Source organism: Fukomys damarensis, unplaced genomic scaffold (genome assembly GCF_012274545.1).
Source record: "Fukomys damarensis isolate Sample0158 unplaced genomic scaffold, DMR_v1.0_HiC HiC_scaffold_12, whole genome shotgun sequence".
Taxonomy (NCBI): domain Eukaryota; kingdom Metazoa; phylum Chordata; class Mammalia; order Rodentia; family Bathyergidae; genus Fukomys; species Fukomys damarensis.
In genome coordinates, this window is record NW_022900924.1 from 32,281,664 (window position 1) to 32,300,269 (window position 18,606).

At 42.3% G+C, this 18,606-nt stretch overlaps 1 protein-coding gene across 6 annotated transcripts in view; it reads right to left on the reverse strand.

Moving 5' to 3' along the window:
* The window catches only part of Tnik (TRAF2 and NCK interacting kinase), a 367,212-nt gene that overhangs the window by 76,054 nt on the left and 272,552 nt on the right, over positions 1-18,606 (reverse strand). For all 6 annotated transcript variants that reach the window (XM_010632395.3, XM_010632394.3, XM_010632393.3 and 3 more), the window contains 2 exons: positions 15,795-15,861; positions 11,853-12,057 (listed from right to left, as the gene is read on the reverse strand). In XM_010632395.3, coding sequence (XP_010630697.1) covers positions 11,853-12,057; positions 15,795-15,861 — 272 coding nt within the window. The remainder of the gene's footprint in view (positions 1-11,852; positions 12,058-15,794; positions 15,862-18,606) is intronic.

An 18,606-nucleotide genomic window follows, 5' to 3' on the forward strand; every position in this document is an offset into this window, starting at 1 on the left:
TTTTTTTTTTTTTTTTTTTTTTTCCCTGGTTAGGAAAGATTGACAATACCTAGTCTGTAAACTGTCTGGGCTAAAATCATTGTGACCTTACTCCGTGGGGTAGGTGAGAAGGCCTTTCTCACACCTTTGCCTTCTGTTGATGTTCAGCAAGAGTGATATTTTGGGGAAGGCTCTGATCCGCCCCACAGTTGTTCAGGAGACCGCCAGGTGGATACCGTATGGCTCTACTCGCAAATAAACTGGTTAGTTAATTTCAATGAGGAAACATTAATCCTGGTTACTTGTTCAGGGGTCCTCTAAGGTAATACATTTATTCCAAATTGACTGTGCAGAATTTCTGCTCTTCAAATTCTTGCCAGAGAATATCGCCTCAACTCATAAATACTAAATTCTTATGAAAGGCCTGTTGTAAGATGTTCATAGATGTTCATGATGCTGTGGGGTTGGTCTTCCTTTCCTTTTCTTTCTTTAAAGGCTCTTCTGGGATTACTTAAGATCAGCAGAAAGGCTTGCACTGATATGAGGATATTTTGGCCCTCGTAGGAGTGACTGTAATGAGCCGTTACGCCACTAAATTGCATTTTACAATGTTACTGGAATAGCTGAATACAGCTGACTGCTGCACTTACAGCAGGGATTTTGCTTCAGATATTATTCACGGCAGAATTCCACCACTGCTAGGCAAGTGTGCACATTCCCAGTGATCTCAGAAAGCATGGCTGGGGCCTGTGCAGTTCTCTGACAGTACACCCTGAACTATTTGTATTAGCCTCCTTTCTCAGCTGCCAGGGCTTGCAGAGCCAGATTGGTGGCCCACTTGGGGCTACTGCACTGGATACCAAGTCCTGCAGGCTCTGTGAGGTGACCCTGTTTCTCCTGCTTTCTTATTTTTTCGTCCACTTTATATCCCTTTTTATTTACTTTCCTTTATTTCATTTTTATTGTACTAATCTCTGTAAACTACCTTAATTCCTCTTTTCAGGCTGAAAAACAAGTCATAAAGGAAGATATAAACAAATAAGATTTAAAAAACCAACCTTGACTCTTGGACTATCTTTTACACTACATTTCCTGTCATATGAATTCATACATAAAGGCAACATCTCAGAATTGATACTTCACTCACGCAATGTATCACTGTAGACATAGGTAGTTCTTGGGGAGAGAACATTTACTCAGAATTAGTAGACTAGACCCTGTTTTGCCCAGCCACTAATATGGACACTGAAGACCACACAGTCGTCAATGCTGTCTATAAATATTTATTTAATGAATAACTGAATGTTGCATAACCTTGAAGTCACCTTCCCCCAAAGTTGAAATGAAGGGGCAGTTTAGGTCAATCTTGTACATCTAATTATTCTAAGAGCCCGAGCAAGTATGTGCTACCTCTCAAAGCAAAAATAAAACAATTCAGACAAAAGAGAGACAAAGCAAAGTTCTGGGTTGCCCTTGGAGAGTGTCTCTTGGTTTTCATCTTGGGTGACCTCATGAAAGGTGACAGTGGAAGGCTTAGACTGGCCTCCAGAGGACAGGAAAGCAGCTGGTCCAGGATCAAGTCAGACTCCTTGGGAAGTGACTGAAATCATCCCCTCCACACAGGGCCCTCTGTTCAGAGGCACTCCAAAAGAAAGGACCCAGCGTGGCCCTTTGAACTGACCACACATCACACATGCCCCTCACTTGAGGACTGCTCTGCACAAGATTCATAGGGGCTGAACTGGGGACTTGAGGCAGCCACACTCCTGCACACTCCATTTGTCTGCTTAATAATAGTTGCTGCAGTTTCACATGTGGGAGGACTATTGCAAACCAACCACTACAGGGCAAGTGCATGATTCCCTTCAACTAACATTTGGATGCCAAACCTTCTTTATAGTTAAGACATGAGAATGATGAGAAAGCGGTCACAACAGTATAATAAAAATGACAAAAAAGAAGAATCTTTAATAACAACAATGTACACTTATGCAGTGCTTCCTGTGATGCCAAGCATGGCTCTAAGCCTCATATTCTTATTAACTCACTTAATTCTTACAAGAGTCCCTTGAGGCAGATACTTCTGTCTCATAGGAAAGATAAGGAAACCAAGCCAGGATCTTGTCCAAGTTCATTCAGTGGGGAAGCACAAAGCAAGGCTGTGTACTCTGTGCCCGGGTCTGGCCATGCTGTCTCCATGGATACAAAAGAAGCAGATTGAGGCATCTCCACATACAAAGTGAAAGATATTGTCCTATGCTCTTTTTAAATTGCTATCTTTTCTTCTTTTAGTCTTCATGCTGTTCCCTCTCTTTTCTTCACAGAAAGTGCAACCAGAGACTACTGAGAAAGCCAGGCAGCTGAATCTATTTCATTCCTTTCTTTCCACATCGACTTTAACTAAATGAAGCTTTTGCTCTGGACTCCCAGGGTAACTTCGATCAGGAGGCAGCCCTGCAGCTCGAGCACTGCCAACTTCATGTGTACAAGAAAGAGAAAGAAGGTTCTAGGTAGCCTGAGCGGCAAGAAGACTTAATGAAAAATTCTAGTCCTGCCTCTTCTGTGAATGTTGGTTATTGTGTTTTGCCCAAGCTCCTTATTATCTCTGAGCCTCAGTTTCTCCAAGGACAGCAGCTACTTGGTTTTTTGTGGATATCACAGAGAGAAATAATGGCCCAGTCATCATTCCTACTACCTATAACTGTGGGTAAAAGTTAAGTGCAGAAAAACCTTCAAATTCTTTCTGTTATAGACTATAATCCCAGTGTTCTGGAAGGTTGAGGCGGGAGGATCACAAATTTGAGCCCAGCCTGGGCAACTCAGCGAGACCATGTCTCAAAATAAAATGGATAAATAAAAAGGATGGGTATGTCGCTCAGTGTAAAGGCCTCAAGTTCAATCCCCAGTACTAGGAGAGAAAAATCCTTTTGTCATGATTCTGAAGCCTCAGTATGAGGTCCTCAGATTACATTATATGAAAATAAATACACAAGCAACTAGTTTATTAACACAATGCTTTCACATGGGTTATTCCAGCATATCTGAGATGATACTAAAGATGTTAAATTGTGTAGTATGTAGAAAAGTTGCAGCAACTGGTGACTTTTGGAAAAGAACGTTATTATTGTTTTAAAATATTTCCAGGGCTAATGCGGAATGTGATTTGGTATATTTGGCATCCGCACTTTATATTAATGCCTAGATATCACATAGGTTTAAATCAATGACAAGACGCATTTTCTAACATTAGGAGTTGTTAAAAAATAGGATGTGCTGCCTCAACCCTATTGATATACAAGGAGAGATATGTCAAACAGATTAAATGACCCCATTTGAAGGGTACTGTTCGAGGGATTCTTGCTTTGAGAAAAGAACTGGCTGAGATCACTTTTGAGGGTCCTAACATTCCACAGCTTCTATGATCCTATAAAACTGTTCAATGAAGATATAAAACTTGAAAACAATTCAATTTAAATGTTATGTGAAATAATTCTTTCAGTGGAACAATTTTATTGTCAGAGTTGTGTGGTTAGAGCTAAGTAATAAAAGTGAGTAACATAAGAAATGCAGAATAAATCTAATAAAATAGTCCAGGAAGACCCTAAGCAAAGGGTGGTAGGTTTGTGATGCTGAGTCCAGGCTACATGGGAAATTCTCCCTACTTTCACATGAGGTACTCCAGATACCTGCCTGATACTTTCCCAGTGTGACACACTGTGAGGATAAATACTAGCATGCCCTTTCCATTCCTTAAAAGCGTAAGAAGAGGTTTAGGTAAAAGGATATTAAATCTCAGTAGTATTTTGAATTACCATGTAGGAATTTAAGCCCAACTTCCTCAGCATGATAGAAAACTTCTCCTATCACAGAATCCAGGAGACAAAGCAAACAAAGCCAGGCCTCCTGCTGAAGGGCACCTGAGAACAAGAAGCCTTTCTGAGCCTAGTGTGCTGCTGCATACCTGTAACCCCAGCACTTGGGAAGCTGAAGTATGAGGATCGCCACTAGTTTCTTGGGGCCACATAGTTCATGGCCAGCCTGAACTATACAGTGAGATCCTGTCTAAAAAAACAAAAACAAAAATAACACCTCTCTGGGATCCACTGAGAATCAGGGATCCATATATCCATGAAGACCACACCCCTTCTGAAACACTAGGGTGGTGATTTATACCATGTGATAGGACCACTGTCAGAGGACTCCTGGGCAGGTCTAGTCCCAGACAATGAGCTTCCGGTTTCTCAGCTGTTTCAGAAATTCAGTTCAGCTACTGAAATAATAGAGGAAAAGGCCAGCAAAGAGAGGAAGTGTTTCATTTTTTTGTTTGGAAGAGCTCCAGCCTTCAGCAGTGTCTTCCGACATTTGTCTTCAGTTCCTTCAGCCTTGCAACATAAACTTGTAGCCACTCTACAGTGAGCTTCCAGGCTTTTGATCTACTACTCCTACTGGGCCCTCCAGCTCTGTGGGCACAGACAGCCATTTTGCATTCTTCCATCTCTGAGTCCTAAAACAGCTACTGTGACTCTTTGGCAACTGATTCTGTAAGCCTACCTAATAAATCCCTTTGTATAACTGTATCAGTTCTCTAGAGAACCCTAAAAAATGAATGGATACTGTTTTAAATGCTTTGTATATATTAACTCATTTAATCCTTTAAACTATTGCTACTCCATTTTAAAAATGGACAAACTGCAGCATACAGAAGTCATGTCTTGCCCAGAATTCCAAGTGGCAGAGGTGAGATGGGACTTCAGGCAGTCTCTTACTAGATAGCCCTGGGCTCACTTTCTTGCTGAGAATTATTATGAGCATTATTTCCCTGATACCCCAAACCCTATTATTCAGACATCACAAGATCTCTATCTTTATTTAGGTCTTGTTTAGGTACTGGTAGGAGATGAGACTTTATGTACCTACTTTGTAGCAATGATGGGATCACAATTACACAGTGTTGGAAGTGACAGCAAGATATACTGCTCAGAGCATCCAGCAAAAAGCAGTTTCCCTCCTGGCGACTCCACTGAGATTCACTGGGAAGAAGAGACTTCCTGAGGTGGTAGTTGACCCCCTCTAAGCAAGGTGCACCCACAGAGGTGATGGATAGACTGCCTCGTTGTACTGGCAATGCTGAGACTGTGGTAAAGCCAACAGCAGACAGACACAAAGGAAGGTTTTCTCTCAGAGGAAGGTTTCTAAAAGGGACTGAGAAATCCAGATTTTATAGTACACAGGGATGGTACACTGGGAAATGAAGGAAAGCGGAGAATGGAAAGATGTTATCTATACTGAGAATCATTAAGATAAAAAAAATCAAAATTAACAATACTTGGAGATTGTCAGTCCCGAAATAATAAATATTCACTCAACAGTAGCAGCCTATTTCTCATATGAGGGATTTTGTCACGCCTTCTGTGTATGAGTTTCATTTGCGTCTCACAGTAACACTGTACAATAAACATTGTTATACAGAAGGTTCATGTGAGGTGGCTGAGGTTCAGAGACATTAAGTAATTTGCCCAAGATCATATAGCTCAATTAAGCCTTGGCCTCCTGGCCTACAGAGCTGGTGTACTTTGCCTCTATACTAACCTAACAGCTGGCCATTTAAAAATCATAGACTTTTTTCTTCAGGAAAGAATTGAATTCTTCCTGATATTATAGCAAACATTCTTCTCAAAGTGTGAAAGTAACTGTACTTCCTGGTATATTTATTTTAATAAGTGAGATTTTACTGTAGCATGTAAAGAAGCTCAAAGTCTCCAGGTTATTCCTCCAACTTTAGTCCAAGTACCCTGGCCAATAACAATAATAACTAATATCTATGGAGCTCACTATATGTTGGTGATATTCTAAGGCTTTCTATGAATCACTTCTTTACTCTTCATGTCAGCTCTGTAAGCAAATGCTTTGGGTATTTCTATTTTACAGAAGGGGAAACTGAGGCATGGGAAAGTTAATGATCATACTCAGGCTCACACACTTAATAAAGAATAAAATTTGGAATTGGACATCAGCAGTCTTGGATCTAGTGTTGCTTCTGCTTCCAAAATACTACTTTTCTCTTCATAGAATAGTATTTCATGCTGTGTTGTCCGAAGACGTTTACAGCTTTAATATGTTGTCCTGTACAGTGAGTCTTAAAGAGACGTTCAGCCAGCTTTCCTCTCCAGTTTGGAGGTATTGTCCAAGGTCATCTGGGAGAAATTAATTAGGTTAAAAAAACACCCACTCACCACTGTGGCTTCTTTGGGACTGGGATCCAGCTGGACGGTGTCTCTCCGACTGGCCTGCTACACTGAGTGAAAAGTGAATGCTAAGAGAGAATGAGGGCAAAAGTGCTACAGATGAGCACAAAGCTACAAAGCGTGAGGCGAGTCTTATTAGTGATATTTAAGCTGATTTTACACATCCTTCAAAAGAGAGCTCTGTCGCACTTTTGGCCATTGGAAAATCCTCTCTAATCCATTTTCCTGATTAAACCTCAGGAAGCTTCAATGCTGGCAATCAAGGAGGTCACAACAGGCAACAGGCAAACAGGCAGGACATGCAGGTGGCATGTGGTGCCCTCGTGTTCAAGCTGATACCTTCCACCCCAAGTCCAGATCCTCTGACTTCTTGAGAGGATGTTTTTGTTTCCCCCAAACAGAGAAGGAGTGAAAGCCTTTCTAGAGAGCACTAGATAGAAACTACACTTTAAGTAGCTTCTTTGTCACTGAAACAGTATCAATGGATGCTGCTGAATTACTTGGCCTTCAGGTGACCCTTTTAACTCCTTTAGTATGCTTGAGTCCTCCACCTCGTGTGTCTCCTATTCTCTTATCAATTTTCTTTCCTGGTTTTTCCTGACCTACAGTGAGTTCTCAGAATCCAGGATCAAATATTTCCATTAGTATGAGCCAGTAATTTCCATTTCCCACCACACCCCTTTAATAGCTGTACCTACACCATCCAACACCATCCTTGGCACGACTTTTAGTGGCATCACATGCATCTTAGTCTCATTATATCTGAGTTGATATTATCCTTCTCTTCTCATCCATATGCTTAGGCCTGACATTGGGGAACCTTCCGTTCCAACTTGCTGTTACTCATCTCTGAGGTTTAATCGTCTACCACATCTTGCAGGTTCCAAAGGCCAGAGCTCTGCCGTGCTCCACTTCACACCGTCCACCTGAAGTAGCATCCTTCTGGCCTGGACTGGCCTGGCTTCTCATCCACTCATGCTTCCTTCTAATCACATTCCTTGAAGCAATCAAAGCTTAATTTTATAAAGGCAGATCATATTATTTTCCTTGGTTGAGTGGTTTCCTGCTCTTATAACAAAATTCAAAGGTAATCAATTTGGCCTACAGGGCTCAGTAGATATACCTTGTATCTCCAAGGTTCCACTCCCTTTCTTTAGTTGGACTCTGGCCTGCTGGTCTCCAAGCCAGGTCTGGCTCATGTCCCTTAACATGCATTTCTCCTCTAATACTGCAGCTGCCACAAAGAAAGAAATGACCATTCAGTGACTCTCTGCTCAATGCCTGTCTCCCTCACAGGCCTACTCTTTATGACAGCAGACTGCACTTTTAATGTCCAGCATATGCCTTTACAGTAGAGGTGTTCATTAAATATTTGTTGAATGACTGCTTACAGGCATAGGAAGACATCAGCTTTATTCTACCATACACTCTTAAAAAACAATGAGCCCAGTGCCCTTAAAAGTCCAAGTCGTTCATAGTTAATCACTATAGGCTTATAGAGAATTCAGATTATTTTAGGTTACCAAACTCTGTTTTCTACAATTATGCTCCATTGTTCATGGCTAATAAGATATAGGCAGTATTTCTTTTAAAATTTTTTCAGGCAATGGAACAAAACCAGTACGTTGTTTATTTTTAAAGATAGAACTTGTTTTTATAACTAAACAATATTATAATAATCTTGAAGGACACTGAAAGGGACCTTGGTTAGAAAAATTTAGCCCAATTCTCTGAAAAATAAAGTTTACTATTATGAAGCAGGCTGGTTGTTGCTCCTGAGATCAGTTTGCTCCATTCCTATACCTTCAAGATATTGCTCCCTAAATGAAGGTACAGAATGCTCTCAGCAAGTTAAGACAAATATATAAATCACTAATATCACTGCAAAACTCTTGAGCAGAATAAAACATTACCAGGAATCTGTTCAAAATGAGACAGATGAAAAGAGTAGGAGTCACAACACCTCCAGGGGGCCCATCTTTGCTTGGTGACACTGTGATGCAGAAATGAAACCAGTTGTATATGTAGAAGCAAAGAAACAGAAAGCAGAAGAAGTTCTCTGGGTACTTTTCTCACTATTGATGTCCTTCCCTTTGCTGAGTTTCATCGTGTTCTTGGAACTTAGTTATAAATTGTACTTTTATCACTCATCAAAACCTGAGCCAAGTCCCTACCAAGAACCCACGTGCTTATCATACAGCTGATAAATGACTATGTTCAGAGTATAGTTAAAGTCCTCTAAGAATCGCACACACTGATTAGAACCCAGCCAAATCCACGTGGTTACCCATAAATAGCAAAAGATACACAGGGCTCCCTTAGAAACCCTCCAGTGGGAGGTGACATCCGCTATCACCAAATACAAAGGCTTCAACCTACACAGTCCTGTGCTACCAAAGGGTCCCTGGGGAGGCCTTTAACTGGAAGTAGGAATGTATTTGCCAGGATGCCTACAAAAGTCCATCTGACTCTCAAGGAAGCTCAATTTTCAGGCTGAACTAAGGTTATAACTATTTCTAGGTGCTCATGCAACCCACAGTCTCACTAGGGCACCAGAAACATGAGTGGTCACTATCCAGAGGCTGGGTGGCAGACATGGCTGGGGTCTGGCAGAAGCAGGGCACAGGAGAAGAATTTTTGGTGGTCAAGACTGCTGTTACTTAGGGGTTTAGAATTTACCATCTGTGTATTTAGTATTTTTTCCCCTTCTCTATTGAGTTCTAGAGCAAGACAATGGATCTAGAGATAAAGCTGGTGTAACTGGTTGCTATAATGTCCAGCATTCCTGCTTCTGCTGAGAGGCCAGGGTTCACACCCACTGTCACACTGAGCAGAGGGTTCACATCCTCCGGCAAGCCCGGACTTACAAAGTGTCTCTGTGAACACCCACACATCACCAAGCTGCACTCTGACTTGCATCCATGATGGAAGCTCCAGGAGCCAGGTCTCACAGTTGCTCTGACCATGAGCACGAGAAACCGATCCTGGCTCAAAGCTGAGCTCCTATAGGGCACAGCTTCTTTGCCTTGTACAGAAACCTTTAAATGTTCAGGGCAACAGGCCACACAGGTGCAGGGTAGATGAAGAATACAGAAGAGCATACAGGCTGTGGTTCATCAGCAGAAATTTCATCTACAGCTGTGTGACCTTAGCAAGCTATGGACCTCTCAGCTGCATTGTCTTTAGACTGGGAATAACTGTGAGGATTAAGTAAGATGATTTATGTAGCATGTTAAATGTAGTACCTGTCATGGTCAATGCTTCATAATCATAAGAAATCATTCTAGTAACTTGATGAACTCAAGTAATCATCCTAGGTGTGAGCAGAAGGAAATCCTAAAAATCAAAGCAGAGCAAAACAAGGCACCACCTGAAAAGACTGTGAAGTGGATCTAGGTCTAAGGGCCAACAGTTTGTGTGTTAAAAAAAAATGCACACTACTGCATGTGTGTATACACGCAAGTATGCATTCTGGAGAATTTTAAGTGTTTTATGGATGACCGTGGGGATTTTCTAGAGTTAAATGGTAATTGTCTTCAATCAGAGACTCTGTAACAAATGAACATCCAGACAGGGAAAAAGCTTCCAGGCTATGATGCTCCAGTGAGTGGGGGGCCCGAGAGGGAAGGAACTGTCCCCAGGAGAGAAGCAGGAAAGGCAGAGGTCTGGGGCAGCCCCTTAGAGGGGTTCGATCGGCAATTTGAAGGAGTGGGCTCCATGGTCCTGGGGAGACCTGACAGCCTGAAGGAGAGGGTGCAGCTCCAGACTGTTTGGCCCTGTATAAAAGGCCACAGTGTGCCTGTGTGGGGAGGAGAAGGTAACACCAGGGCACAGTGCAAGCCTGGGAGTTAACCTGAGGTCCTGGGATGCCTCCCATTTCTGTACTTTGTACACCACTCTGAGACCTACCTACCAGGACAGACCTCACACCCTGCCTTTGCCTGCTTCTCAGATTGTTTATGCCCTACACACCACAGTGTCTCTGTCTATGACACGGTATATCTTAGAACATAAGATAGCAGGTGGACTTCGAACTTTTCATGTGCTGAGCATCCTTTACACCAACAATATTACAAGCCTAGACTGGAAAGTGCTATACTTGCTATTGCTTCTTGGAGAAGCCTCAAGGTCCAATTCTGAGGATCACAGTTCAGGGCTTTGATTGTGTCCCTATACTTACTGTCTCAGGAAAGACCTGCATGAACATCAGGGTCAGTGGATACAGGATGTAAATCCTCACTTTGTACTTTACCAGTCCTGTGACATGGGACTAATTACCTCTCCCTGACCTCAGTTTCCCATGTGTTACGTGGAGACTACATACTCTTTGCATGAGAAACATGGATGTACCTGGGATAATGACCCGGTATTCAGTATTTCATACTGAATACAAGCAAAGCACCCTGCCTGATAGTTGGCACACAGACACCACTCAATAATCACTCAATGATTGCAGTTGTCTGCTATTATTGTTGCTGCTCTGAAGCTAATATTCCAGGAACATAACAGGTTGATGGGATTTATTGCAAAGTAGAACTGAAGCCCTCACTGATTTCAACGAGGGAGGCTGGACCTTGATGTATCATTTAAAAAGCAATCTGTTCCTGGTGTGTGCAATTCACCACCCTCTAACCCTTAGTGGCCACCTGACAAAGCACGGGAATTGCTATAAACCCATTAAATGAAGAGCAAGCTGGTGTTTGGGAGACCAGTGAAATTACTACCCCATTACTGAGCAGTTAGTGAACCGTGCATTTGCCGCCCAATTTTCCAATAGCTAAGCATGGTCCGTTTCCTAATTGTCCAGAGGCTTTGATTTATCTGGCTGAGTATGGAGGCTGGGAAAAAGGCTTGAGCAAATGTCTGTAAGACCACACAGATGTCAGCAGTATCTGCTGCTGAAGGCTGGTCTTGCCCACCAGCTGGAGGATGGCCATGGGTACAAAGGGTGAGTGTGGAAGAACTTGAGAAAGAAGGCTATGCGCAGTGCTCAGAGGAGCGTCAATACATAGGCCCTGATTTTCTATACGTAGCATTTTGCTTACCTGCCTATTCACTGTGGTCACATTAACACCTGTACTTCACCTCTCAGCTACTGACTCAGTCATTCAAATATTAACTTAACCATCCACAAATATTTACGGGCCACCTACTATGTGCTAGATATTATGCTAGGTGCCAGTGATATGCCAAGTAATAAGAAAGAAAATCTTGTGTCCTCATGGAGCTTGTATTCTAGTGGGGAGACAAAGGCAATATTTTTGAAGGTGGCCGGAGCTATGTAAAAGTAATAAAGCAGGGAAGGGCAACAGAATAAGGTAGAGGAAGAGTGAGGGATGCAATCCTAAGTAATGTTGTCAGAGAAGGCTTCACTGAGAAAGTCATCTGTGAGTCAGACTTGAAGGGGTGAGGTCTTTGGTTGCAATTCTGCAATGACCTTGGCATCATAAAAACTGAGGGAAGTCTTATGGGTAAGAGCATTCAGGCCTCGTCTTGCTTTGCAGCCAAAGTGTGGGAGTGCCAGGCAGGGGGGGGCCTTGACCTGGAAGATACAACCTCAGCCTCCCATGGATGCCCAGGGAGTGACCAGGCAGGGAGGTCGGGCAGGGTGGCCTGTGAGGCCCTTACCTCCTCCAGCCGCCGCCGCTGCTCCTTCTGCTCCTCGATTCGCTTCTGGCGCTCAGCCAGCAGCTGCCTCTTGTGCTCCTCATTTTCTCGCTGTTGCTGCTCCAGCTGCTGCCTTCGCAGGGCCTCTGAACGCTCCTTGTTGGCCAGCTGGAGTCTCAGGAAGTCCCGCCGCAGGGTGGACTCCCCAGGCAGGTTCAGGATGGAGCTGTGGGTAGAAAAGAGTGACTAGCATCCAGCACAGCGGAGAGGCCATGGCTACTGTGAGTCCACACGTGGTTCCTAGATTTCTTGTTAAAGGGGTCAGGGAAAAGGTGGGTGTTCAAAATCCCCTTCGGTATGACTGTGGCATATGCTGTCTCTACCCCGGAGGGCGTCACATCTCCAGAGTCATCCCTTCCTCCAGGACAAGCAACAGCACTCCCTCACCCTTGTGTAAGGCAAAGATTTTTTTCTTAAGACTTTAGTGAGTTCCCCAAGCCAGCTTATCTTCATAGGTCAGAATGGCAAGCAAAGAAAAATGAGCACTGGGAATCAGTCAGGGGCCAGGTTTACTCAGCCCAGCACAGACCAGCCTTGCATGCATCCATCCTTGACTGCTCACACCACACTCAGGGAGAGATCAGGCTGTTATGCGCAGACCCTTCAGCCAGGGAGGAAAAGCTGGAGCCAAGGCTGATGCAGAACCAAGTTGGCTAAGTCCAAAGAGACCAGCGCTTGTTTCAGTGCACCACAGGTAATGGACTAGCTCCTGCCAGAGCCCGTGGCTGGCACTGCAACTTAGCTCATTGATCCCTAGGTTCTTTTTTAAGCAGAAGTTTCCTCATGTTTAAATGGTTGTGTATGTGTGTCTGTGTGTGTGAAAGAGAGAACACCTTTCCAGGTAGTCTAGGACTGCCCTGCACTAATCTAACTGTAGACCAACTAAAAGTGATAGACTTCTTGGCTCTAAATAGCTGTGTAACAGGGAGGATTATTCAAACCCAGCTGCTTGAATCTTTCTGGAACCATCCCTCTAAAATAAATTCATCGAGTATAAATTTAGTGGCATCTGCTATGTGACAGGCTATAGAGTACCGCTGCAACCAAGTAAAAATTCTTACTCTAGAGTTACTTTATTGTAGGAAAGAAGGATAACTACAAATAATAAGATTTTCATATTAATATGCCTTACATAAAGCTAACAGGGTAAAGTTTCAAAAGCAACAACGGCAGGGAGCTGAGGTGAGAATTAAAAGTTCTTCTTTGACTGGGAGGGCAGGAGGGCCTCTGTGGGAAGGTGGGAATTGATGAGGGGAAGGATGCTCTGGGCAGGAGGAAAAGCATCCAGCACAGTCATTCATCCTGCTTAGAGGATTTTCGAACAGGCATGGCCCTTGCCAGAGAGCTGTCCTCCCAGAGCAGAGGCAATGGGAGGGTACGGGGCCTAAGCAGAGGTCAGGGGGACTAGTGGGTGGGAAAGACTCCCAGGGAGGAGCACATGAGCCCGTCTGTTTGTCTGCAGAGTGGACCACAGTCTGCAAGGGGTGAGAACAGGCAGCGCTGACAGTCAGGAGACCACTGCAATGGCACTGAGTAGAGATCTTAACCAGGACGGGCACAGCGGGGATGGAGGCTGGAAGAAGCTTTTAGAGGCAGAGTCAGTGAAGCCCGTGCAGAGCTGGACTGTGTCACAAAAGATGACTTGCAGGTTTTGTCTCAACAGCTGGGTGAGGGGCTGGGGAACATAGCCTTGAATGCACACCAGGACCCCCCCCCATTAATACTACTTGATGTTGAATCAATTTCAGGAGACCTGAGCCACATTAGCGACTCGATTATTAACTCAGTGTGAGTTCTTACCACGCTTGTGCTCTTGCCTCGTTTCCAAAATGAGATAACCATTGTCCCTGACTACTTGGTAGGGTTTCATGAAGAGTAGTTATTTTTTTTTTTGTCCTTACAACAGTTCTGGACGTATAATTCTCCTATGTGATATGCGGCGTTCTCTAGTTCCAGTTTGGTTGGCTCTCTAAGTGACTCCTAGCTCCCGTTCAGCAAACTGTTGGAAAGATATGGTTTCTCAGTTGTCTGGGGATGGTCAGAGTGCTGACGTGGCCATCTGCGTGAGCTTTCAAAAAATAGCACACAACTTCTCTAAAAGCACAGTTGTCCCTTTGCCATAGAGAAAAGTTCATTTTCCATGTCACTGCTTAACAGTCATCATCTTTATGCAGCTGGGGAGGACAACACACTACTTATCAGACAGAAGAAATAAATTTTCCTTTAGTCTTTGACCTTGAGAAATCCTGTGACAAGTGAAGAGAGAAAAACTAATGTCCCCATAAGTTCAGTTCAACCCTCTGGTAGCTTAGCAAGAGCCCAGCTCAGGAGGTCTAAGTTGGCTTAAGAAGAGAACAGATGCTGTGTAGTTCAGTCCAGCAGCTTCTCTGATCAGGAAGCTCTGGGACAGCAACGGGCAATGGTCCTTCTCATTCCACACTGGGGTTCAGTCCTCAGGCGGCTGGATGATGAGGAGCCATTATACCACAGGACCCTTGCGCTTGTGCGTTTCCTCTGATACACCTGACTTCACATTTATAGCGTGTGGTCTCACGTGTGTGTGTCTGTGCCTTTTCACTCACCAGGCAGCTGCTGGCTGAATTTTCTTACAAAAGAGAAATCCTGGCAGTGGAAGCACTCCACCCTTAATTAATTATAAACACATGCAAAGTACAACATCCCAATGATGAATGTAACTGTACTGTATACCTAAAAAGTGCCAATAAACTCAATGAGAAAAAAATTTATAAACACAGATTGGAAGAAAGTTGGGATCAAAATTAAGTGAAATTTAAAATCCAGGGGTGATTACAGTAAAGCAGCACTTGATCCTGGGTCTAATGTGTGACAACAGGAATGGCACAAAATTTCTGTTTCAGGTTCTCCTTCAAATGTAACTTGATTTCCTGGAAATGGTTTCATCCTGAACCAGACTGCAGTGAAAATACCAAGGTACATGACAAGGAGAGTAGGTGAAAGGGCTCCTTAAAGGTATGAAGTAAGGAGCCAAAGAACTCAACTCTAAAAAAAAGCATCTAAGTCTCCAAAAAGGTACAACCTTAAGTACTTTTCATCCTGCATTACCCAAATAGTTGCCTCCTATCCACTTTACATGTTGCATATGCGAGGAAACATGGTCTTGAGAAGAGAACATAAATCTCGAGGATAAGAAAAAGAAAATGCTGATTTCAATGCAAAGTAACATCCCAATGATGAATGTAACTGTACTGTATACCTAAAAAGTGCCAATAAACTCAATGAGAAAAAAATTTATAAACACAGATTGGAAGAAAGTTGGGATCAAAATTAAGTGAAATTTAAAATCCAGGGGTGATTACAGTAAAGCAGCACTTGATCCTGGGTCTAATGTGTGACAACAGGAATGGCACAAAATTTCTGTTTCAGGTTCTCCTTCAAATGTAACTTGATTTCCTGGAAATGGTTTCATCCTGAACCAGACTGCAGTGAAAATACCAAGGTACATGACAAGGAGAGTAGGTGAAAGGGCTCCTTAAAGGTATGAAGTAAGGAGCCAAAGAACTCAACTCTAAAAAAAAGCATCTAAGTCTCCAAAAAGGTACAACCTTAAGTACTTTTCATCCTGCATTACCCAAATAGTTGCCTCCTATCCACTTTACATGTTGCATATGCGAGGAAACATGGTCTTGAGAAGAGAACATAAATCTCGAGGATAAGAAAAAGAAAATGCTGATTTCCACATTTTCCTAAGAGCCTGCCTGGGGAAATTTTCCCAAATTAATGAGTATATTTGTGGGAAATAAATTAAATAAGACCACCTTGGTGGATTCTTTAAAATGAACCTATAAATCAAAAGGAAAGTGAGTTTCACACGAGCACAGTTTAAAGAGTGAACATTAGAAGGCTCAACTCTCACAGTCGTACCTGGGCTCCCCGGAATCATTCTCCTCTTCTTCCTCCTCACTTCCGCTGTACTCATATTCTGTCTCATCTAAAGAGAGATCCACAGGATGTTAACGCACAAAAGTAGTGTTGTAGCTTAGTAAAGTCCACCCCCACCCCAAACACAGAATGAAATTTTGGTCAACAATGGGCCACATATGCAACAGTGATCCCCAAAGATTACAACGCACCTGAAAAATTCTTATTGCCTAGTGAGGTCACAGCTGCCTTAACTTCACAGCATAAAGCACTACTCAAATGTTTGTGCTGAGGCTGCTAGAAACAAACCTACCAGTCACATAAAGTACAGGATATAAAATGATGCACAGTACATAATACTTGATAATATTAAAAATAAATGTCACTGATTTTATATATTCACTGTAATTTTAATCATTCCTTTAGAGAATATTTTGTATTTTAGAGACAGTTTACTATAAAAGAGTATGCTGGGTTTGGGTGTAGTAGCTCAGTGGTAGAGCACTTGCCCAGTTTGTCAGTTTATACAATGCCCTGGGTTTAACTTCCAGGACTAAAAAAAAAAAATCAAATTACATACTGTGCGTAACATTTATTTATTCTTCCTGTATCGTTTGAGTGTCTCAAGAAGACACATCAGGAGACTGATCTGTATCAGCTAGGTTTGTGTAAGAAGGCTCTATGATGTTCACACAATGATGAAACTGCCTAACAACATGCTTCTCTGAATAAATCCCTCTCATTAAGCACTGCGGGACTGTACAAGTAAGCGGAGCTCCGAGCTGTGGTTCATACTGAGCTGGGACGGCCTCTCGGCTTCATGACTTGTGAATCAGCAGTTTCCACAAGTGGATTTAAGTACGTGGAATTAACTGTATTCAGGACTATCCCAGCTGACTCTAGCTATCTGTCCCCAATGCCTAACGTTTACATGAAAAAGAAAATAAAGAATGGATAATATTTCTTTTTGTGTTAATCCCATTATAGAGCCACGCGCATCAAACTTATCAGACCACTGTTAACTTATTAATCGTTAGATGATTAATCATGCTGTTCTTCATTTTAATAATGTATTTTACTAAAATGTACATGGACTTACAAATTGCCTTTAGATAACTTGATACATATCAGAAAGAAACTTTTAACAATTGGCATATTAAGAATACATAGTTAGGATGTGCTTTGAAAGGTCCACTAGGGACATTCATTTAATTCAGTAATTAAGCAAGTTAACATGCAAAATAAGATTGTGTCTTTGCCTAGGAGGAGATTGGAGTGTAAAGGGTGAGACAAAAAATATTAAGAGCTTCCATGAGTATGAAGAAAGGAAATAAGTATCTGCTAAGTGTCTCCTATGAGAGCCACTTGTGCCAGATACTGTACCTACATTCTCTCATTTATTTCTCACAATAATATTCCAGCATAATGTCTGTTTCTCAAGTAAAGATATTCAGATTGTGAGAGATTTAGATTATAAGTGTTATGACTAATTAATATTACATTAATAAAAAGCTGATCTGGGATCTGGATTTAGAATTCCACATGGAATTTTCTCAACCTTAAAACTTACACTCTTCGGCCAGAAATTTAGCTCAGTGGTACTGTACCTGCCTCATAAGTGCAAAATCCTGAGTTTGATCACCATTACCACAAAAGAAAACAAGCAAGGGGTTTGGGATTTAGCTCAGTGGAGCTGCCACCTGTCACACAAGCACAAGGTCCTGAGTTCAATCCCCAGAACAAAAAAAAATAAACGAACGAACAAATATCCTTTCACTCTTTCCAGTCCATTCTATGCTAAGCGGAAGTACATATAAAGATCAACGAGAAATGAGAGAAAAGAGAAGCTAGGTCCACTGCTCAGATTGGAGAAAGAGACTATGAGGTATTCAGGAGGAAATGAGCTGGGCCATCAAAGATGAGTGGCCCTTCTTCAGGCAGCTGGCAGCGGGATGTGACAGAAAAAGTGCCTCCCAAGGGACATATCCAAGTGAGAAAGACCAGCAGTACTAAGCACATTCCACATTCAGGAAGCTGCGAGTTGTAACTCGGTAACTGGATGTGAGAGAAGCAGATGGAAGATGAAACTCCACAGAGGTTAAATGGCTCACTGATCTTTAGCTATGGCTTATGACTTTTCTGTAAGTGATAAGGAATCTTTGCTGGACCCCCAAGCAATGCAGTGGAGGCTGCCACGAGACTGTTTCTTTCATAGTTGTGGGTAATGACAAAACAGGGAACTGAACCTGCAATTTGGTTATGCTACCACCACGAGGCAGCATTCACATGATTGAAAACAGGCTGGAGAAAGCCTTGGCTTCTACACTATCTAGACTCTGGACTTCAAAGGGATAGTGAAAGAAACAGAAAACATGTTTAATTCAAATGTATTTTTTAAAATCACAAATGAGCTTCATACATTTAGATAAGTATATGCTACTTATTTTTAAAGTATTATTTCCCCACAATATGAAGAACCTGCATGAAACTCCATACTGAAAGTTTAATATTCCAAACTTTCCTGAAATGGATAGAGAGTTCATAGTAAAATGGAAGTAATTTTATCTAATAAAGAAAATCACAGCATAGAAAAGAAGCATGCAATTATTCCAATTACTTCTACTCTCTAAGGTAAAAATCTTCATTTGTCAATTTCCTCAATTGTAATACTTCACCAGAATGTGGTTTGCCTTTATATCACTGTATTAAAATAGTACATGTCAATATATCTTGAGGAAAAGTTTCAAGTTGAAAAAAAATCATAAAGCAATGCAAGGCAAAATTGCCCGGTTCTCCCCAAGAGCTGGTCATAGAG